The sequence below is a fragment of the Nannobrachium achirus genome (assembly GCF_963921795.1).
Source record: "Nannobrachium achirus genome assembly, chromosome: 19".
NCBI classification, from domain to species: domain Eukaryota; kingdom Metazoa; phylum Chordata; class Actinopteri; order Myctophiformes; family Myctophidae; genus Nannobrachium; species Nannobrachium achirus.
This window is the reverse complement of record NC_137826.1, coordinates 49108903-49133322: the sequence shown is the minus strand read 5'-3', so window position 1 is coordinate 49133322 and position 24420 is coordinate 49108903. Positions and strand designations below refer to the sequence as shown.

At 41.6% G+C, this 24420-nt stretch overlaps 2 protein-coding genes across 3 annotated transcripts in view; both read left to right on the top strand.

The window, feature by feature from the left end:
• Positions 1–325: 325 nt before the first annotated feature.
• Positions 326–5427, top strand: cox7b (cytochrome c oxidase subunit 7B). The gene is made up of 3 exons (XM_080749743.1): positions 326–424; positions 2848–2963; positions 5134–5427. Exons 1-3 carry the CDS (start codon positions 388–390, stop codon positions 5224–5226), a joined length of 246 nt encoding a protein of 81 aa, XP_080605869.1. The 5' UTR covers positions 326–387; the 3' UTR covers positions 5227–5427.
• A 1887-nt stretch (positions 5428–7314) lies between these two features.
• pgk1 (phosphoglycerate kinase 1) overlaps positions 7315–24420 on the top strand; it is a 29811-nt gene continuing 12705 nt past the window's right edge. For both annotated transcript variants that reach the window (XM_080749725.1, XM_080749724.1), the window contains exons 1-7: positions 7315–7452; positions 14269–14319; positions 14411–14566; positions 15814–15958; positions 19658–19761; positions 19981–20100; positions 21652–21766. In XM_080749725.1, coding sequence (XP_080605851.1) covers positions 7388–7452; positions 14269–14319; positions 14411–14566; positions 15814–15958; positions 19658–19761; positions 19981–20100; positions 21652–21766 — 756 coding nt within the window. In that variant the 5' untranslated portion in view covers positions 7315–7387. The remainder of the gene's footprint in view (positions 7453–14268; positions 14320–14410; positions 14567–15813; positions 15959–19657; positions 19762–19980; positions 20101–21651; positions 21767–24420) is intronic.

Here is a 24420-nt window from a genome sequence, read left to right as displayed (position 1 = left end):
TAATTTTACACGTTCATTATGAAAATTAAGTTTATTTTCCTTCCTCAGTATCCGTGGTTTGCTCCCCAGTGGTCACACTGATCTTAGACCCGCCTACTGTATCCGACTATTTGCACTCACACAATCAAACGTTCACACATTCCGTTTCCGTATCCGTTCCAGACCGGATATACCAGATTTGATGCTTCTACGCTCTGCCAAAAAGAACAGATTTACAAGTCATGGACGTGTCATCGCGTGAGTCGTGACCCACCCCTAGGCTTGTAGATCTGTTATTTTAGTGTGCGCCTGCGCATAGGCCGTATAAACGTGTGTCGTAGTTTCCTGTCGGCCATATTGACACTTCCGCTGGTTCAAGGGTATCAGAATCAGACGTTCTTCTTCAACATGTTCCGTTTAGTCAAAGCTGCGGGGAACCTTTCTGGTGAGGATATAATATTATTATTAAAGCAATTAAAATATCATCTTTTTAACAGGTTGTTTCATTACCGTTGTCTTAAGTTGTTTCCGCAATAAGCGCGTCTCCCCGTGACCGCACGGCTGCTGGTTAGCCCCGGTTAGCAGCACCAAGGCTCCTCTAAACACTGAACAATAACAAGACAAAAGTAATATATACGTTTTTAATGAAGCCATTTAGTTCGTGTATTGTTCGACTATTGATGAAAGTGTGTTGGAGTGGAGTGGAGTTTGGGGTTGACTGCAGAAGATACAGTCTTATCAGTTTAAGTGTTGTCAGTTGTCCTCGGATAACCTGGGCCATTATGTAGCCCTGAAACATCGTCATCATGACAGTCATGGGTCCACCTCAAGCTGGTGTTCAGCAGTTTTTCCAATTTGCCACTTCACGGCTACACAAACGTTCAGATGTCAAAAATAAAGCGCCTACTGAAGGCTCACTGGTGTCACAATATGTTACGCTCAAGCAGAATTGACCGTATCTTCTGTATTATTTAAATAATTAGCGTTTTAATGCGATGGGCTTCCATTCTTTCCGATTTCTCAATGCTTTCAACTATGCGACCCTATCGGTTGGGAGGTGAACTGCTTTCTGATACGTTCAAACCTTTTTAGAAAATGGCCGCAGATCGGATTAAAATGCTTTTTATTGAACAATACGGAAGATACGGGTAATTCCGCTTGAGCGTGCCATATTGTACCATCCTTGGGCCTTCAGTAAGCACTTTAATGTTGAAATCTGAACGTTTGTGTAGACGTACGTGTCAAATAGGCTAAACTGCTCAACAACAGGTTGAGGTGGACCCATGACGGTCGTAAGATAACGACCGTCGTGTTTTGCATTGCTTGGAGTCTAGGACATTAAGCTTTGTGACTGATTGAAGACTTTATTAGAAGTTTGCTTAGGAAAAGGTACAGTTTTATGACTGTGCAAGGTCAACTAAAAGGATACCTCAAAAAAGCTTTTGGGCTTGTTTCAATTGGGGTCCTTTTGTAAACTCTTAACATCATAACATCCTTTATTCATTGTGTTTTACGACTGTTTATTATTTTCTGCATAGTAGTGGGTTTTATTTGTCTGTTATTCAATGTTATATGAGTTTAAAAAAAGGGCCCCACTTGGAACAAACCCAAAAGCTTTTTTGAGGTATCCTTGTTGTTGACCTTGTACCAGTGAACTGTATTGTCACGAAACTGTACCTTTTCCTATGCAAAACTTAAATCAATCATAGAATGACAGACACTTAAAACACAGTACTATGAAGAACATGTATAAAAAAAAACAGTTGTACAAGACTACATTTTGCCGAAGGATACGTTTATAGAAAATGTATATTAGGCTATATATTCTAGAATTATATTATACACAATATATAGTCCAGAAAGTGGTTTCTGGAATATAATTATTGACAGTATTGCATATGAGATGAGTTGGTCTTGCACTTTTCATTGCATGTTTAGTTTGGTTGCAAATTTGTTCTTAAATAAAATTTTAGGAGGCATTCAAATTGTTATTTTAAGTCAGTCATCCATTAATTTGAGTAAAGTTGAGTAGACCAGCCAGGTCTATTCACTGTTGACAGAACTCATTTAAAGTTGAACTAGAACAGCATACATTTAAATCATGTGACAGATCGACCATGTGTTTAACTTGCATCATGGACCTTTATAGCAGGATAGCTCATCCCTGGCACCTAGGGATGGGACGATATGAAAATTTCATATCACGATTATTGTGACAAAAGAAATTGCTATTTACGATATTATCGCAATAATCAAAATCCATTATCCTGGGGCGGAACATTTGCCAAAAAATAGCAGATCTAAAAGCTCACAACGTGTCGCACCACGCCACGGCACGTTGTGAGCTTTTAGATCTGCTATTTTTTGGCAAAGACATTTGATAGAGTGAAAAAAAGACTGTAAATACATATATTATAAGTACCTTTTACCAATTATAGAGGGTTTAAGTGGTACCGGATATGCAGCTCGGCAAATAAAAGGTGAATTGATCCCAGTGCATGACGGAGGACGATATCACGATAAATTAAATCTCCACGATACGATTATCGTGATTGTTTTTTCTTGTGATAAACGATCGTCCCATCCCAACTGGCACCATAGCAAATGGGTTACATCCCGCCACTCCGACATGTCTCCTTTCCGACATGTCTCCATTCCGACACTAACCCTATCTCTAACCCTTACCCTAAACTTAACTTCAAATTTCTAATTTCTTTGGTCACAATCGTCCCATGAAATTTGATATCGTCCCATGATCCCTAGTCTTGTGGGATGAGCCGTCCAGCCGGTCTTGTAACTCCTTCTTCATAGTCCCTGTTCATAGATGATGATGATGATGATGGTGTGTTTGATATTGTGTGTTTTCAGGTCAGGCTGTGCGCCAGGTGAGGCACGGCTCGACAGCGACCCCCAACTTCCACATGAAGTATGGCAATGCATTGTTGGCTGGAGGATTCACGTTCTGTGTGGCTGTCTGGAGTTATGTGAGTTGAATGATCATACATCTACCAGCATTTACATTTGTGTGTATATACACGTTTACTGTGTGGCTGTCTGGCCTTATGTGTAAAGTACCATGTTTTGATGATGATTATCGTTTACATGTACTACTAATACTATACAGGGTATTTATGCTTGGTATCCTTACCATTGTACTATTGGTCATATTTAAAATCATTATATTATAATTGCATTCTACAATTTTGGCCTTTTTTAATCGTTAATTACTCAGGCGAGGTCGCCTGAACACGCACACTTCAAGGTTGGAAGATAAAGCAATTATATTGGCAATCGATGATTGGACACATCCAATCATCCGTTTTTCTTTGTTTTTCTTTTTTTTCCCCCGCAAATGTAATGGTCTGCCTCCTCGAGAATTCAACTATTTAAGATTAGCTAAATGAAATGTAAAGCGCAATACAAAGCATGTGCTAAATGTTAATCGATTTGGGCCGATTGATAATAACGACTATAAGGCACGTTCTTGCTGCGCTAATTTCTGACGGGTTTAGGAGGGGGCGGTCAGACTGTCCGATTACCTCGCCCTGGCAGGACTTTATTATTTTGTCCGTATAATTAAAAATCACACCCGTGTGAACTGAGCGGTGGTCGTGGGGGAGGGGGGGGGGGGAGGGGTGCCTGTGGGGGTGGGGGGGGGGGGGGGGGTGCCTGTGTGTGTGGGGTGGGGGTGTGTGTGTGTGTGTGTGTGTGTGTATTGCAGTTGATGCTCAGGGCAGGCTAGACTCAACAGCACCTCTCTGGTCACCCAGGGTACTCAGGCTACACCAGAGGCTACATACAGACAGACAGACACACAGACACACACGGCCACGCTATGGAGACGGTGTGACCACCGCTCAAAAAACAATAAAAGGATGTGTGTGTTATGCCCATAGTTGCTTGCAATTGTGCAAACTGGGGGAGGCTACTCTGCTTCAACGTCACTTCATCTCCTAGCCTGGGATCTTAACTCGGTCCTGAAAAGAATATCCTATGGAAGTGATTTGTTTTGTCTTCATTGTATAAACCAGGGGTCTTCAGCGTTTTCAGGCCAAGGGAGAGAGATGAAGCAGGGACCACCTCTACATATTGTATAAATGTGTGATGGAGATTCTCATTGTTTTCATAGATAGTTTTGTAGACCTGTTTGACACTTAACCACTTTAAATCATAAATCGTCGATACTTTGTAAACTTGACCTTTCACTCTGTACTTGGTCTTCTCTTTTTTACCTCTACACCAAACCTATTTGCCAAAAATAGCCAAACTACAAGCTCTCAACGCCTCGCAGAGGCGTTGAGAGCTTTTGGCTGAAGTTCTCCTCAGAGTTTTTGGCTGAAGTTCTCCTCAGAGTATAGGGATGCGAGGGTTCAATTGTTCATTTAAAATAATTAATTATCCTATAATCACACAAGGATTTGGTGGCCCCCCTGCAGTAACTCCAAGGACCCCCTAGGGGTCCCGGACCCCCTGTTGAAGACCCCTGGTATAAACTAGTTTTTATCGAATAGTCAGAGGTGATGCATGGCAGCAGAAATAGTCATCTCATCTCTGTTCATTGACAGTGCACAGTCACCACGTTGCTATAGTAACTCGACACCGGCACTGCACGTGGTTACAGTCGAACGTGTACTTGGTCCTATAGCAAGATTGTATTTCTGCTATTTTCGACCCACAGTACGGCAAAGTATAAATCGAGCTTTAAAGGACTGGGGAGCTATTCTCACATTCATTTATTTTCTTGCGCGAAAATATCTGCGATCTGCTTTTTCCCCCCGGCTGCAGTGGCTTATCGGAATATTTAGGCATACCTCCCAACCTTAAAAAAACGCACGCACGCACGCACACACATACACACACACATACACACACACACAGATTGTCAGTGGAAACTGGAAACCTTGCGTCCAAAAGCTAAAAGAACCTTCCAATGGAACCGGAATCGTAAAAATCCAAACGATACCCAACCCTAGATCCTATGCATTTTGTTATTATTTAGTCACAAGCTCTAGTTAATAAAAGGGTTCACTCGTTAAAAATTTTGATCATTGATTATTTTCTGAATGTATTGTTTGATACGATTATTGATTGTTATGAACGTGTTGTCGGTGTGATTATTGATTGTTATGAACGTGTTGTGTGTGTGATTGGCAGGTGCTGACGCAGACGGGCATCACGTGGAACTTGTCCCCGGTCGGTAAGGTCATGCCCAAACCCTGGAGAGAGCCTGAGGCCGAGGAGGAGTGATGGACCTCTGACGTTTTGGACCAACCCCACATGACCAGACCAAGACTCCACTGCTGTCCTCTATATAACACATAAAACCTTATTGTGATGTTTTATAATATAAAACATTCTGACACCTTATAAAAAACAGTATCAAACATTGTTGGTTGTACAGATGAATGTCGTGTTACTGTATCATAATAAATTAAACTTTAATTGAGACGTTTGCTTCTTGTGTGAATTGTCAGGATTAAAGGTAAAGTTTTATTCTGGCCGAGAGGTAATTGCAACGGTAACATAGGCTGCACTCGTAAAATGTGATCTACACTGTACACGTGTGTGCTACATATTTTTATTAAAAGATTTACTAAAATATTCATACGTGTGAATTGACATTTGAAGTCAAAGAAGGCAACTGCCGATCAACATCAGGTGAATGGTTTTCTTTTCTTTGACTTCAAATTGAGAAAACTTGTGGGTGTGGGTTACAGGTAGGGCTGCCACGATTAGGACATTTTACATGATGATTAATTGTCACTCAAATAATTGCGATTAACGATTTAATTGTCTTTTTGTCGTTGACAATTACATTTCTGTTTGGCTTGTAGGCTTTGAATTTGCACATGGCATATATGACGCATTAACCTAAATATCCAAAGAAATGACTGACATATTTGACAACTTAATACTGAACATTCCTAGTGGAAATAGCAAATCTACAAGCTCACTTCTGCTATTTCTGTGTTCTAAGATGGCAAGCCACTGCCGGCCACAGTTTTGGTGTTGAATAGCTCTATATTGTGATAGTCAGTAGTCAATGCTATAGAGTGTTCAATAACGTCTCCCTGTCTTGACAGCCCTTTAATAAACATAAGGTACATTTTGAGATGTTGGCCAAATTTCAGCCACTTGTATCGTTTCAGTTCCAATTGTGCCAGCTCATTTTGTTGTCATCATTTCCAATATCACTAGTTTAATCTTTATCCTGTGTGCGTTCTGCTCTCCTGATTGGATAACATTGGTATCCAGACCTGAATGCATTTTCATTTTTTTACAGAAATGGTGAGGTGGGGAGACAGACCCCTGTTACAGAACAAACACTAGTCTATAGCAATGATTACTATCACAATTTAACACAAAGAATGACACTACCCTACCTTTTAACCAAACCTGAGCTGAAGTATGCACAAAGAAGCACCTGGCTGCACACATTTCTGGATGGCATTTCCTTGGGAATTTCAGGGTGTCCTCCTACTCCACAAGATTCCCATTCCAATGCCATCTCTATTACATTTTAACCTTTGCATGAAGCTGCATGGTCGTCAAGGCTAGAGCTAGCCCCATATAGAACCTCACCCTCTGCTGTCCTCTGCTGTCTCTCTGTTGTGGAGGGTGAGGTTCTATATGGGGCGGGGCTAGGCTAGAGCAAGATAGTTGAGTTGACCTACCTGGTTAATAGTGTCACTGTCTAATAATGTAACTATAATAATGTCTAATGACAATGTCTTAACTAACTATAATGTCTAGTGATAACTGAGATAGTGAGGCAGTACTACTTGTCAACCAGAGAGATAGTGAGGCAGTACTACTTGTCAACCAGTAGGTGTCTCCACTCCACCAGGGTGTAAAATGCTTTTCATACCCATGGCATAGAAAATACCTCACGTGCTAACTATTCCCATAAATACTCTAAAAATAGTAAGTAATTTCATCAACAAATAATACATTATAAATCAAAGTATTGTGAAAATAGCCACTGCTATTTTCACTAGTGTGTGTGTGTGTGTGTGTGTGTATATATATATATATATATATATATATATATATATATTTTATGTAGGAAAAGAAAATAGGATTTTTACTCGAGTCGTGATAGACATCGGTCCCGACCTAGGGTCCCGACCCACCGTTTGGGAACCAGCGCTCTAAAAAAAAAGTCACAATTAAATGACACCAAAGCCAGCCAGTGCCTGGGCGTTTACGTCTCTGACGTCAATCACCCGTCCCACTCTCTCCACCAATCGGCAGGCTGGGGCTGAGCCCCTAAGGCCCGCCCCCTGCAGTGTGCATCGCTGTCAGAGTGGAGGTCACTTCATTCTGTTGGACCGACGCAGGATCAATAGGACCACTAGAACATAACCCCAGTTTAACTAGTAAGACTAGTCTACCTGGAGCCGCCACCATGTCTCTGTCCACCAAACTCACCCTGGACAAGGTGAATGTCCACGGAAAGCGAGTCATCATGAGGTAAACCTTCAATTAAATATGCAACATTATAAAGCATTCCTGACGTAACGTAATATAGTCTGCTTGTTTTTACCTGTTTCAATCATCATTGTTTTATGAACATCAAGTTCAAGTTGGGTGTGTTTTTCATTCAGTCGGGAATTTGATTTATCAAATACAAACATGTCATTGAGATGCAGATGAACAAGTGGACATCTTGTCAAATGAAATGCAACGGTTGTTGTCGACATGATAAAGTTAACAGCTCCATGTCGATCATAGTTACCATAAGCGTTGTATTACAGGAGTTCCATTGACAATACTTAGTTAGATGAGTTCATGTTACATCATTTAGTAGTGGACTTGGTCGCTGTGTTGCTTAAACAGTGAACACTCACAGGCTACAGGAAGTGTGTCTGACTTGAGTCACGTTGTGCTGCTGCTGCTACGTGCCTCCCCTCAGATGGTGCATGGATGGAAGTGCACGCAGCATCCATCTACCCTGTAGGCGACATACAGTACACTCTGGACATGATGTTCTGTTATCTTTAGATTTATGTAATGCTGCTTCATTGTCGCATCACAGGTTGGCACGAGTAAGACAGTAGCTGACATTATTTTTAGGGTTAGGTACAAGTACCATCATTTATAGCTCTTAAGAGATAGAAGGAATAGAATAGTAAGGAAAGCAAAGGATACAACAGGATAGATAATCAAACATGAGTGGTGTGGGTGGGCATATATCAGCTACATTGCATTATAGCCTATAATACAGCCAGGCCAGATAATTAAAAAATATTCAAGAGAATGGCAATGGTAAGATAGGGCATTTAGCCTACTGTACATGATGTTAGCAGGTGTCACACAGTGACATATACAACAGAAGGCCTTTGAGCAAATGGTTTCATGTGAATGTGAGACATCAAGGACGGTTAAAGTCCACCCAAAGGAAAGTAATAGTATACTATGCCCTATCTGAGGGCAGTCACTCTTATAGACCATATATTCACCAGGCGGCCACGTTTGCATTTTACATTGGAAAAACCGGGGTGGCAACGGGTGGCATTTCATTAACTTAATGGATCTATGGGCCCTCAGATAGGGTGTTCCAATAAAGTCTAGATGGAGCCTACCAAAGCCTATGCTCAGGAAGGGTGTTCCAGAGCCTATGAGCCGTCAGTAGGGCATTCTAAAGCCTATGGGCCCTCAGTTGGGCGTTCTAAAGGGCCCGGGTGGTGAAAGCCTGATGGCCCCCTGGTAATGAGGGTTAGTTTTAGGAGGATGTAAGGTTGAAGGCTCCCCAGGAGACCAGTCTGTCTGAAATGTAGTTGCACGGGAGCCATAAAAGTCATCATTAAAATATTCAAATCTGAAACTAAACACTTAACCGTTAGAGAGAAGCTAAGATGGTTGTGATATGGTCACGTATCGTAGAATTAAGTATAAATCACCTCATGTAATACTCTGTATGTATGGGAACGTTCATGTTTGAGGAGAATGTGTGCCCTTTCTGGTTTATGGGCTGTGTAATATAACTGTTCTCCCCCCTGGGAACACATACAGTACTAGTGTCATGTCCAGGGATGTACTTGTGCATCAAGCTGTCTCACGCTACAGAAACAGGAGATAGGCTCCTGACCTATGGGCCTCAGTGCTACAGGAACCGTTGGTCCCCAAGGCTACTTATACATGTAACTATATAAAATATCATCAAAAAGTCAAAACTTTAAGGACAACATCAACTGTGAATGTCACATAATGATAAAGTTACAGTTGTGGTGCTTACTGCTTGGTTGTTTTACTGTATAATATATATTATATAATATTTACTGTACACATACACAAGGCAGTGGTCGGTAATGTGCACACTTGTTGAAACTGAACACCAAGTCTGTTGTAAATATCAGGGGTCAGTCAGACATTCAGGGGGCCGGTGGGGAAAGGTCAAGGTTCGTCTGGTCGTCAGGGGAGGGGGCCGGCTGGTCTGTCGTTCCACTGCTGTCCCGACAGGCTCAGGGGGCCGGCGGGGAAAGGTCAAGGTTCATGTGACTCTGTTTGGTTCGTGCTCTTTACCGATATAAAGGTTTGAAGGTCAATGGAGCAGCATGTTCACGTTTAACTGGGTGGACTTTAGCTTGAGTGCAACTGGAATATAAGATTTACATGCGACTCCTACTGTTGTAGCAGTATGGGCTGGTGTTATGTGGAGAAGCGTGTCTGTACTCTGTACAGATGATATGATCATTTCTTAACAACATATTTTGATGTCTTTTGAAAGAAATTCCATTTTGCTTAGACAGTAATCTGAAATGTTACTTTTATTCTAGTTTTAGTTCACTAGATTTTTAGTCGACTAAATCGACTGTTTTTTTTAGTCTACAAAATGTATGTTGACGGCCGGGCCATGATGTCGTTGTAATGCCTGATTTATACTTTGCTGCGTGCCTTTCACAACAGACGCGTTGGGAACTTGTAGATCGTCTATTTTCTGGGCGCAACAGCGAGCGAACCCAACACCCGACCAACACCGGACCAAACATTAGGGCTGTCACAATAATTACATTTTATGACGATTAATTGTCACTCAAATAATTGTGATTAACGATTTGTGTTTTTTTTTTTCGTTGACAATTACATTTCTGTTTGGCTTTTAGGCTTTGAAGTTGCACATGGTAACTATGACACATAACCTAACTATACAAAGAAATTACTGACATAATTGACAACTTTAAACTTAAAAAAGAACATTGATAGTAGAAATAGCCGATATACAAGCTCACAACACGTCGTGATCCAACGCGTTGTGAACTTTTTTCAACATGGAAATGATTATGGCGATTTTGAAAAATAATGACGATTAGCCTATGTCATATAATGGCGATTAGACGATTATGTAATAATACCCAACGAGCGCAACGTCTAAAATTGGTCTAACACAGGTCTAGATTTGCACGTTTTTTAGACGTCTAAACTTAGATGTCTAATCAACGTCTAGTCTAAGTTTAGACGTCTAAAAAATGTGCAATCTAGACCTGTGTTAGACCAATTTTAGACGTTATGCTCGTTGGGTAATGACAGCCCTATCTACTGGATCTCATTCTCTTCTGCACTAGTCCGTCCCTAACATTTTAGAGAGATTCAGTCATCATACTGTAGCCTAGTTTTATTTAGTTTTGGTCAGTGAAAAAAGGTAGTCGATGAACATTTTTCGTCATGGTTTTAGCTTTTAGTGGACAAAGTGAACATTGGACAGGACACAGACAGGATGTCATTGCATGCTGCAGCACTAACTGTCAATCTGCACAATGCAAAGCAGACATCTTGTAACTATTAATTCATGATTCACTTCCTGACCGTGCAACGTTCATTGTCGTTCTTCCTCCTCCATTCATTCTGTTGAGATAAAAAACAGACCTTTTTATTGATCCAGAATTCAAAATGTACTTGAGTAAAAGTACGGAAGTGTTGGCATCAAAATGTACATAACGTACCAAAAGTAAAAGTACAAAATGTTTGAAAATAGCAGATCTACAAGCTCACAACGGAGCTTGTAAACGTTTTGTTCTTTTACCTTTGGTGCTTATAAGTACAGTACATTTTGATGGCAATTTGGCAATACTTTAGTACTTTTGATACTTTTGACAAGTACAATTTGATTTACCAGACTTCTACTTGTAACAGAATATCTCTGCATTGCAGTATTGATTCTTTTACCCAAGTAAAACATTTGAGTACTTTTTCCACCACTGGAAAATAGCCTATCTACAAGCTCTCAAAGAGAAAGAGTATAGAGCATGTTGTCAAATGCGGTCAAACTGGTGGTCAAACTAGCAATATGTTCAGAAGCATCTTCCATGTCATCTTAATAATAGTCTTGGGTATTTCATATAAAAGCAAAGGTTAAAGCCTCCCTCTGTGATTTATTCAACTGGTTGGCAGCAGGAACAAAGTCAGTAAAACCAGCTTTTACATATTGTGTTAAATTGTTTAGGAAACGAGCGCTATAGTGTTTGGGTGGGGGCTCCTTTCACACCGTTTCACAAATGGCACGTTAGGACTTGTTGGCCATACACACATTTTCAGCCATGAGATTTCATTTAGCTTTACACCATGTAAACAGTTTATTACTGTATATTTGTATGTGGTATGTTGGTGAGAGGTTCAGGGTTCCCACGGTCATGAAATTCCTGGAAATATTTTGAAATTAGAAAAATATTTTTTGATCAAGGGTCCTAGAAGGTCCTGGAAAAATTGCTATGCATTGTCTTTGGTTATTGATTTTGTTAATACCTCTGAAATGACATTAAACATTCGCCAAATTTGCAGAAATTGTGAAAATAGCAGATCTACATGCTTGTGAGCATGTAGATCGGCTATTTTCACAATAGAACCGTGTTATACAAAATTCCTCAACTTAGTGCTCGTCAGGGTGCCGGGGTCCCCGGTTAATATATGATTATTTCAAGGTTGAGAACCACTGGCATACACTACCTGTCTTTAGGCATTGCGTATAGGAGTAAGCGACTTGTTATTGAGCAGAAGTATTGTTATAATATAGTCTTGGAAATTGGGTTAAATATTCTGGAAAGGTTTTGGAAAAGTTTTGGGTACATTGGTAAAAATGTGTGGGAACCCTGGAGGTTACTGGTACTAGCTTGGTTTTATGCTGCATTTCTACTGGATTTATCCTGGTGGTATTCTGGTTCAGCCAGTGGACAGTTGTTATTTCAGATCACGCCCGATAGAATTCCTCTGGCACTGAATCAATGAAACTCACTGACTGCTTACTCAACAGTCAAGACCAGACACCAACAATAGACTGTGTGTGGTGTATTATGTAACGGACATGTTCAAATTCGCTGCTCAGCGATAGCTAATCTATTGTGCGTTCTCTATAAGGTTATGTTTAGCTGTGGTCTTCAACATACAGGGAACTGTGTGTGTGTGTGTGTGTGTGTGTGTGTGTGTGTGTGTGTGTGTGTGTGTGTGTGTGTGTGTGTGTGTGTGTGTGTGTGTGTGTGTGTGTGTGTGTGTGTGTGTGTGTGTGTGTGTGTGTGTGTGTGTGTGTGTGTGTGTGTGTGTGTGTGTGTGTGTGTGTGTGTGTGTGTGCAATACATATATGCATATCTAATCAATAGCACCATATCACTGAGCACAGAGCATATATACAGTATACACATACAGTACATTTATACAGTATACCAAGGACTTCTGACGTTAAAAAAAGACCGTAAAAGGACTTATTCGGGATGCTCCTTTTAGGCAGGTAGTTTAACTGCACTTGTTCTGTACTACATTCTTTGAATGCATTGACTATACTTGTGCTGTTCTCCACTTTTGTCTAATAAAATACTCCAATCAAAAACATCATTTAGTGCTCTGACAGCTACTGAGAAATGCTTATCGTTTACATACAATACAGTATTATGCATAGATCTAATACACCGTTATTTATTGAACAGTGTAAAATCTAATCTAATCTGATCTGTTGATAATAATCTGCTGTAATAAGGCTTAGGATCAATCATTGTCCACCTGTCAGCCAACCAGGGACAGCCGGGGGGGGGGGGTAAACAAACCAACCTTTTTAATACCTCTAACATGACAAGTTAAACATTGGCCAAATTGTCAAATATTAGAGGCAGAAATTGTGTCGATCTACATGCTCACAACGCCTCGCGTTACGTTTTCTCACTCAACAGTAACCAAACCAACATTACGTTTTAAGTGTATGGGTAAATGCACATTTCTAAAGTCTAAAATAGACGATCTACATGCTCACAACGCCTCGCAACGTGAGGCGTTGTGAGCATGTAGATCTGCTTTTCTCATAATAGAACCGTGTTCTACGAAATGTAATGCCTCAACTCTTAGTGCTCGTCAGGATGGGTGGTCCCCTGTTAAAATATGATTCTTTTGAGGGTCCCCAGTTAAAATATGATTATTTTGGGGGTCACGGCCTGAAAAGGTTGAGAACCACTGCATTACATGATGACACCATTTCTGTCTGCTCACTCTGTGTCTGTGTGGACAGTTCAGAAACCTGTCTACCAGTGACGACATCGACGGGGATTCTAAGCTAATAGAAACTACAACCTTTCTAGTCCTGAAAAGTTTGGCATGCTGAAATGGAAGCTATTGTTCTTGCATTCATAAAAAAAAAACAAAAAAAAAACATTATTATTATTATTACATATACTAGCCTACAGCCCCCTGCGGGGGCCTGGCCCCTTTGTGTGTGTGCCTGTTAGTCCCCCTTGGTGTGAAGCAGACAGACTGTGATGTTGCTCTCTCTGGAACTGCCCCCGGACTGGGAGTGCGCTGCTTGGTGACGCCCATTTGTGATGTAAATCGCATCACAGGACAAAGCCGCCTACAGGCCAAAATCTGGGAAAATATTTTAAACATTTGGGGATTATGAGAAGTAGAGACACATCTGAAGGTGATAAAGTTGATGTTGGGCAAGGTACATGCGTTATTGATTTTTGTATTATGTTTTTTAGACAATTGAACAACTGCTGAACGTGGAGTTACAGACGGACAAACGGACAAACATACACACTATTTTTTGGGGTGATTCTAATTAAGGTTGTGGGATATTTTGTTAAATGGCCAAGCCTGCCTCTTGACGATGTCACCGGTTGGCAGGTTTCTGAACTATCCACACCACAGCCCACCAATGAGACAGAAATGGCGCCAGCAATTATATGAACATAGGTTGAAAATGGTTGAAGGAGCAGTTTGCTAGTGTCAATATGTCTCTTATTTATGTCAAAGAGGGTTGTTTCTTTAAGTGTGTTTACTAGTTTGTTTACTAGTGTTTTTTTGTGTTTACAGGGTTGACTTCAATGTTCCAATGAAGGACAAACACATCACCAACAACCAGAGGTAAAACAAAAAAACACAGTTAAAAATTACACAGGATAAATTGAGAAGATAAGATGATAATTTGTGTGTGTTTGTGTTTGTATGTGATCAGGATCAAGGCAGCGGTCCCAACCATTAAGTACTGTCTGAACAACGGGGCGAAAGCTGTGGTCCTGATGTCCCACCTGGGTCGTCCTGATGGGAACCCCATGCCCGACAAATACTCCCTGGAACCAGTGGCTGCTGAGCTCAAAACACTGCTGGGAAGGTACCTGAGTTATTGTTTTTATACTCAAAACACTGCTGGGAAGGTACCTGAGTTATTGTTTTTATACTTAAAACACTGCTGGGAAGGTACCTGAGTTATTGTTTTTATACTCAAAACACTGCTGGGAAGGTACCTGAGTTATTGTTTTTATACTTAAAACACTGCTGGGAAGGTACCTGAGTTATTGTTTTTATACTCAAAACACTGCTGGGAAGGTACCTGAGTTGTTGTTTTTATACTTAAAACACTGCTGGGAAGGTACCTGAGTTGTTATTGTTTTATACTCAAAACACTGCTGGGAAGGTGCCTGAGTTATTGTTTGTATATATTTTATGCTTTAACTATTGAAAATAAAACCTCGGTTCGAAGTGGAGCGGTGAATCTGAGCAGCTATGTGTGTGTGTGTGTGTGTGTGTGTGTTGCGTGCGTGTGTGAGTGAGTCGTGAGTGTGCCTGGCCTGCACAAAACAGCGCCCCTCCTTTAACTAGTGTGTTGTGTGTGGCCACTCAAGGTATTGCCAGGCTACGGACACGGCCACCCAGCCAGCCACCCACCCACCCACATACCCACGGACATACCTGTCTATTGGGAGCGCTTTCACCGCTCCAAAAATAGCAGATATACAAGCTCACAGCGCGGCACAAATATTCAAAGATTTGCACACATGTTCACGACTTTTAAAAAAATAGCAGATCTACAAGCTCGCAGCGCGGCACTCTGTGCCGCGCTGTGAGCTTGTATATCTGCTATTTTTCACTGGTTAAAACATTCAATAATTCAAGGCCTAAATGGGTTAAAACACTGCTGGGAAGGTACCTGAATAGAGTTATATTACTGTTATTATTGTCTTTATACATGACACATGGAGTGCCTAACATGTTCCGGGACGTTTCCCCCCGTGGAGTGCTGTGGGACTGACACAATATGTCCATATATGGGCATTCCCAGATATGGGCTTAATATTGATGACATCCATATATGGGCATAAAAGGGACAAGGACAGAATTAATCTGCAAGTGTGGTTGCCGTGACAGGTCACACTTGCAAATGAATTCTGTCTTGGCCATATGTGAAGAGTGAAATGAGCCGTGACGTTACTGACTGACTGACTGACGCACATGAGCTGCGCGATAATGCAACCAAGAAGAATGTGACCAAGAATGGATTTGGTAACTTCGGTGTTCGTAATCGCAACTTTGAAATGACTCCATAATGTGTGTCTGTGTGTGTGTGTGTGTGCACGGTAGGGACGTGACCTTCCTGAAGGACTGCGTCGGTCCAGACGTGGAGGCGGCGTGCGCTAGCCCCGCCCCCGGCAGCGTCATCCTGCTGGAGAACCTGAGGTTCCACGTCGCAGAGGAGGGCAAGGGCAAGGACGCCGCCGGCAACAAGGTACGTTGTCGTGTGTGTGTGTGTGTCTGCGATTTACGATAATATCGCGATAATCAAAACATCCCCAACATCCACTATCCTGGGATGTCCCATCCCTGGTATGTACATGATTAGACATAAGGTATATTTCAATGGCTCTATATGGTGATAGTAATCATTGCTGTAGAGTCAGAGTAGCCTGGTTCAGACCCTGAATCGCTAGCCACACCCCTTTAACATTTTGTTTCGGCGATTCAGGGGTCCTGTGTTGCTCGTTTGGAAATCCGTCCGGCGAATCAGCGTCTTGTGATCAGCGTGGGTGAGGTTTTCCCAGAAATCATGTGCGATTCGCCGCCGCCGGACCGGACCGCACACATCGCGTCGCGGTAAAATGCGATTGTATCGATCTCGCTATGAAACATCAGTAGCAGACATGTTATGTTGTGTTTGATTGCTAGTTCGTAGCGCTCCTATTCTGCCTGTTTCTTTGGTTAGCAAGTAGCACTAGCAAGCAACATGCTAGCCACTAGCCAGCCACACATAACAACACTACGTCATCTGTTTTGCTACTGTTGTGTTGGTCAGACGGTGAACCAATCGCAGAAGACTGCCTCTTTGGCAACGCCCATCCCAGAAACGACTCTGGAGGGTAGCACTTTCAGACTGAATAATGGAGTGAAACGAAATGTCAATTCAGGCTGAGTGTCAGGCCAGAGTCAGAGGGTTTGTTCAGTAACTCTCTCCAGCTCTTCAGTAAACAGAAAATACATTCTCAGCTTACCAGGATACCAATTGTATTATCCAATCACGTGAGAGAACCCATTTATCAGAGAGTTCCAGTTCCAATGTTGTCTGCTCACTTCTTTGAGTCATCACTTCCAATTTCACTTGTCTATCCTGTATCCTGTGTGAGTTCTCCCTCCTGATTGGTTAAAATTGGTATCCTTGAAATTCTGTTCTCACAGTGAAGGACAGTGACTCTGCATTTTGTCCATTTTTAAAGGGGCCAGCTCCAGCTGTAGTGCAAAATGCCGAGTCACACGTTGATGATGTCACTGCAGTGTCCCCGCAGAATGCCTTAGTCACGCTTTGACGATGATGTCAGCAGGACTGCAGTGAACCATTCACACAGTCCTGCTGACCTCCAATCCACTGCCTGTTTCTACTTTAAAACTGGCCAGTACAACCACAGTGTGTTACTGTTGTACTGGGAGCTGACCAGTACAACCACAGTGTGTTACTGTACTGGTGTCAGTCTGCTAATAATAGTGTTCATAGTGTACAGTAATAGTATTGACCTTTTGAACCTTACTGGACTCTGGTATTTCAGGACATGGAATATCTGTCTTGACCTTTCAGTGACCTCCAGCCTTAATGCTGTGACCTTTTGGCTGATAAAGGTCAACATGAACCAGATCCAGCGCAGTGTAGAGAGGGGGTCAGAGATGTTGAACCTGACGTGTATCAAAGGACAACTTTGTTTTTTTACAACAAGGGTTCATATTTTAGATTGTAATTAGAGAAAAGAAAAGACGATTGTTAAAATGTTTTCATTTACTTCTTTCTATAGTTTTAGCGATTTTAATGACATTGATTTCAGTGGGTGGGGGCATGCGTGCGAGTGTTTTTAGACACAATAAGCCAGCGATTTCTTTACAGTAACACTACCAGCCCCCATAAGTCACATCTGCCCATGAAAGATTGTGTTGCATCTTGGGAATTATTGCGTCTAGTTATGCAGCTAATAGGATAACACAAAGCTCCCCAGGCGGCTTGTTTCCATTGTGGGCCACTGTATTCAACTCTTCAGTAACTCACCATGGGAAGCCTTCTATAACTTATCCTACAGTGCGTTATCAAGTTATCAACAAAATGTCTGTGTTGAAATCATCTTCGAAGAACTCTTAAGAAACATTCCGCAGACATGACCCGTTTCTTTGGGTCACAACTTTCAATATAACACCCAGTTCAGGTCCGGCTGTTGTATTGAAACGTGCAGTTACTGGAAAAAAAGCCCCCTCACCTAATCAAAGAACGTGTGTGAGGAACAAATGAACATTCTCCTGTTGCGTGATGCGTGAGTGAAACACTGTACAATGTCACACACACACACACACACACACACACACACACACACACACACACAGACACACAGTGTTGTAAACCCGCGGAAGACTGATAACATTAATCAGGTCAATATTAACACTAATAGTAGATGGCTACAGTCCAAAGTTTACGTAAACTATTCTTCTTTCTGTCCAGTGTTGATTTCGTCGACTAAAACGAAAAATGTTTGTCGACTGTGTTTTTTTAAAGGGGTCCTGCCACGCCCCGAAATTATAATAGTATGATACAGTAGGATACAGTAGGTCACGTGGTCTTTTTTAAAACGGTCTGAAATCTCTGAATCAAATGATCCCATCCCCCGTAGCGCAGCCCCCTCCACTCGGAGGAGTAGAGAGACAGACAGGAGACAGCCTGGTCAGCAGATATGGGATTTATGGCTATTTGAAGTGAGCTGGATCTCTGAAATTGAGTACTTTTCCCACCACTGTTCATTAGAAAGGAACGGCTCCCTACTGTGAACCGAATCATATCGTTCATTTCAAAGAGCCGTTCAAAAGACTTGATTCGTTCGCGAACGTCACATCTATACTGGCCAGCCGCACGCAGTTCGAGGATGAGTTCGAGCGCAGCTGCCCAACTCAGTGAAAACATCGTGTTTTCCATTTCAATGAATAAACATAAACAAGCATATTCCCATGAACAATGGGGAAGTAACAACCAGTAACCACCGGAAATATAATTTTTATAGTCACAGATTTATATATAAATGTGTGTCTTTAGCTGGTTAGCTTTAGTGCTAGCCCAGCTAGCTAGCCCTGTGGGAGCAGAGAAGTTGTGAGGGCTGTGACTGTGAGAGCGAGCCTGCGGGCGATGGGAAGAAAATGTACATTGTGCAGACATACAGTAAGTAACAGTCAATTAATTAATTTGATTGGCTTATCGTGCATTCCCACAATGACATCAAACAAATATTAACTTGTTTTTAATATAATTTCTTAAGGTGACAGTAACCCTTAAGGTGGCATAACCCCTTTAACTGACGAAAACTAAATAAAAACTAAACAAAAACTAAGCTTTGGTGACTAAAACTAAGACTAAATATATTGACAAACTAGACTAAAACGTCAGGGAGGGACTAGTGGAGACAAGAGTAATTTTATGTTTGGTTGCTCTCAGGTGTTGCCTGCTGAAAATAGCCGATCTGCTATTTTCAGCACACAACGAAGTGTAAAATCAGTCATTACGATGCCATCAAGGCCTGCCAAAATACATTTTAGTTGACTAAATCAACTGTAGCTAGTCGCCTAAAATCTTATGATATTTAGTCGACTAAAATTAGACTAAAACCAATCTGGGAACCCATTGTCAAAGAAGAAAGGGCGACACCTATCGGTCTGTCTCTCTTCTCTGAGGCTGTCTCGAAAGATTAGACTAAAACTAAAACCTTTCAGGTGACTAAATTATGACTAAAACTAAATGACATTTTATTCAAAAGACTATGACTAAAACTAAATCAAAATTTGCTGTCAAAAACAACACTGTTTCTGTCTTTTTTTTCACTTCTTGCAACAGAGAATATAGCAGTATAAATACTGTTTTGTCTGTCTGTCTGTCTGTCTGTCTGTCTGTCTGTCTGTCTGTCTCTCTCATCAGACCAAGGCGTCTCAGGAGCAGGTTGACGCCTTCAGGGCGTCTCTCTCCAAGCTGGGAGACGTTTACGTTAACGATGCCTTCGGCACCGCCCACAGAGCACACAGGTATGCACGCACGCACGCACGCACGCACGCACACGCACACACACACTGTTATGCATAGATTAACTTTCACCCTTGTTACAATATAGACCAGGGGTCTTCACCAGGGGGTTCGGGACCCCTAGGGGGTCCTCAGAGTTACTACAGGGGGTCCTCCAAATCTTTGAGTGATAGAAAGTATTTTTTTTATATTGATTTTTTTATATCCTCTCCTCTCCTCAGCTCCATGGTAGGAGTGAACCTCCCCCAGAAGGCAGCAGGCTTCCTGATGAAGAAGGAGTTGGATTACTTCGCCATGGCCCTGGAGAAACCCGCCAGGCCCTTCCTGGCCATCCTGGGAGGGTAAGAGCGGACCCCCCACCAAAACGTCACAGGTTCAATCACAGCAGTGGTGTAAAGTAACCACGTACATTTACTTAAGTGCAAGCTCCATTAAGTCAAGTTTTATCTGAAATCAATGGCATCTCAGAACAGAACAACAGTTTGCAATTCAGCAATTTCTGTCTGGAAAAGACATATTTGCTGTTCTGCCGACGATGTTTTGATGCACTGATGGCTACTGATTGGTTAAAGGAGTCTGTCTGTCAAAGTGAGTTGCTACGTCATCGTGATGAGTTGGCTATGGCCAGGCTGTTGTCAGGCTACTTTTACTCCACTACAATTATTTGAACACTTTAGTTACCAGTTACTTTACAGATATAAATTATATTATATTATAAAACTATTTTATACCTAGGCTATTTGAAAAGCAGATCTGCTATTTTCAAACATTTTGTACGTTTACATTTTGTTACCAATACTTTTGTATTTTTACTCACGTACATTTTGAATTATGGACTTTTACTTGTAACAGAGTATTTCTACATTGCAGTATTGATACTTTTACTTAAGTAAGAATGTGAGTACTTTTTCCACCTCTGAATCACAAGTGGCAATACATCAGATTCTGTAGCCCACTGACGGCTCATCAATACATTTGAATGTATAGCCTACTGACAGGTCACCATGTTGACTGAAAGAGTCCAGCAATATGACTAATTTGGTGTTGGGCGCATCGACGGATAATGAAAAAAATACATACTAATTTATCCAAAGAGGGAGAAAATAAAAGGCCACCTACAAATTCCCAGGGTTAGACACAAGCTAAAGACTACATCTCCCATTAGCCTCCACTTGATTTGATGTCAGGTCTCTACATACTATATGCTAGAGCCATTTTATATTCACTGGTTGTCCTGAAAACACACACACACACACACACACACACACACACACACACACACACACACACACACACACACACACACACGCACACGCTTGGGTCAGGGTCCAGGTTCTATTGTGCAATCGCAGCGTTTTAACTTCTGGAAAGCAGCCAATTGAATCCCTCCATTCATGCTTTCATTGACACCACCTACCCTGTCTGTCTGTTAGACAGATAAAGAGACAGACAGAGACTAATAAAGAATAATTAAAGACAATAGAATCATGTATCAGAATGTAATCCATTAAGACCTGAAAAAAACACCAAAAAAAAAACACGTATGTTTCTATATCAGTGGTGCTCAGAGTTTTTAATGTCAAGGACCCCTACCCCTAGAATTATGTGTATTTGACCACGGACTCCCATCTCAAAATATTTTGTATTTTATATATTTAAAGATTTGCACACATTTTCACGACTTTTAGAAAACATGCAGATCTACAAGCTCACTGTGAGCTTGTATATCTGCTATTTTTCAATAGTTAAAGCATTCAATAATCCCAGGCCTAAATGGGCTAAATCAGCCATCCTCCACCCCACAAGTGAATATAATACAGTGAGATGTGTGTGAAGTTGGAATAAAAACCGTTTCAGGAGTTTCTAACTGTGTGTCTCTCTGCCTCGTTCAGAGCCAAGGTGAAGGACAAGATCCAGTTGATCAACAACATGTTGGACCAGGTCAACGAGATGATCATCGGAGGAGGAATGGCTTTCACCTTCCTGAAGGTCCTCAACAACATGGAGGTAGGGTCCACGCACAGCGGTACACTCTCACACACACACATGCACGTAGGGCTGTCACAACTATTACATAATCGTCTAATCGCAATTATTTGACATAATCACATTCATTTTGTGATAATCGTCATAATCGTTTACATGTTGAAAGATGTTTATATATGTTCAAACATTTAAAAAATAGTGGAAATAGCAGATCTACAAGCTCACAACGCACCGCGATGCAACGCGTTGTGAGCTTGTAGATCGGCTATTTCCACTATCAATGTTCTTTCTAAAGTGTAAAGTTGTCAAGTATGTCCATCATTTCTTTGTATATTTGGGTTATGTGTCATATCTGCCATGTGCAACTTCAAAGCCTACAAGCCAAACAGAAATGTAGTTGTCAACGACAAAAACACAATTAAATCGTTAATCGCAATTATTTGAGTGACAATTAATCGTCATGTAAAATGTCAATCGTGACAGCCCTACACACACACACACACACACACACACCATTCACAACAAGGTGCGTCAGGTCACACCCGCACCGCTCACACACGTCCAACGCGTGTGGACAGTGTGAAGAGTGCAGTTCAACGTCGACGCACTTTGACCGGGCATCAACCAATAGGAAAGAAGTACCATGCACTGACCCCACTTTCAACAAGCCATTCTACAAGCACTTTGTCTTATAGCCAACATTCCAGCGTAATTTAAATGTGCTACAACGAAACCCACACTGCCCATGACAGCCCCGCAAGGCAATATGGGTAACGGAGGCTGCGACGCTTATGAAGCACACAAGTGTTTTTAATAAAAACGTTTTATTAAAAACTTTATAAAAAAAAAAAGAAAAAATCCTATCTAACTTACATGTTTGGTCATTGAGGTTAGGCAAGTGCTATGGGTTTAGGTGGAGTCTGAAGAGGTGAGTCTTCAGTCCACGGCGAAAGCTAGGGAGCGAGTCTGTCATTCTAAGTGCGACAGGGAGTTTATTCCACAGTTTGGGGGCCATGAGGGCAAATTGTCTAGGACTACTAGATCTTTGTCCTGGGTTACTTTATTTGTAGAACATATTTATAACAACAAGAAGAACCAAAGTGCTGTACACTCAGTAACTGAAAAATGTGCTAAAATACTAGGAGAAAAAGAACACACAATATGCAGAGGGAGGAAAACACACAGAGGTTGCAACAGATAGAGTAGACACGGTGTCTAGGGGAAAATGCAACTCTCATGGTCTGAATCATGGAAAGCCATGGAGTACATGTGAGTTTTCAAACCGTATTTAAACACAGGCGAGGTTTGGGGACTGCCCATAAGTCCTACATCTCATTAGCCCTACTTTGGTTAGGGTTAGGTTTAGGCATAATTTTACTGAGGTTTGGGTTAGGTTTAGGCATAGTTTTACTGAGGTTAGGGTTTGGGTTAGGTTTAGGCATAGTATTTTCACCAGGTTAACATTCACCAGATTCTGACTAATGGGATGTACAGTAGGAACAATGACATGTCGGACCAATGCCACGGCACTCGAGGTTTGAGGCGCTCTCTAACATGGGGTGGAAGATGGTTCCACAATTTGGGCGCTAAAAGTAGGAAATAAACGAAAGCTTAAGTGGTTCATCGTATCATTTGGCATTAATAAACCTAAATAAATGTTGACACAGTGATAAAGAGTCATAACTTAAGTTAAAAACCCACTGGTCTAGACGGCTTTGTGAAAATATGGTTTTCATCACGTTGGGAAGCAAAAGATTGGAGGTCAACCTCCAGTTGACCTCCACGAACAAACACAGGTTTTCCCACAATGCAGCTGAGGTGATTGTCAAAGTTTAAAAACGTGTTCAAGTCAGGAAATGATTCCACGGTTCAGATAAACAAAAGTGTTTCCATCACATAGGGTTGCTTAAAGGTGATACACCATGCATTAAAAAGTATTTATGTCATATTGTTTATGTCCCAAAAACGTTTTTCAAAAGGTTTGAGGCTAAATTGCCACTCCTGAATAGAGAGCCTCTCTCATTTTTTAATGGCTCTCAGAGCATTTTCAGCTGCAGTACCACCTTTGCGCCACCCCCCCCCCCCCCCCCAAAAAAAAATATTTTTGAAAAAAACTTAAAGTTATACCATGTAACTTTTTTTATAAAACAAATCTTAAAATTGTCCTAACTGTTAAATCGCTAAAGTTTTAGAACCCCCACTCTGTTATTTTCAGCTTCTGAAGCCTTCTCTTTATATGTTTTCTATGAGTTGTGAGGGGGGGAGAATTTCCCGGCAAAATGATGTCATCTCCCACATGATACACTACCGGCCAATCACAGCGCCGATCATACACCACCGGCCAATCACAGCGAGTCTTGCTGTCTCTAAAGGAAGTAGCTTCCCTCAGCAACTGTGTTTACATTGGTGAAGGAATCTTATCTACGGAATCGTATCGGCGAGGCGGAGGTGCTCGCGACGGCCGCGGGGGTCCGCGGACCCCCGTTCCGGTGGTCCGCGGCGACTCCGCCCGAAAAAAGCAATACCGCTACTGACCACTAGTTGAGCAGCTTCCACAGTACAGCTTTAAAAACAAAAAAAACAAAAAAATCTTCAAAAACGGCCGTTGCTGACATCAGCGACGGCAGCAAATCTGGACAGCCTGTTTTGAGAACCCGTGGGATGCTTTTAACCTC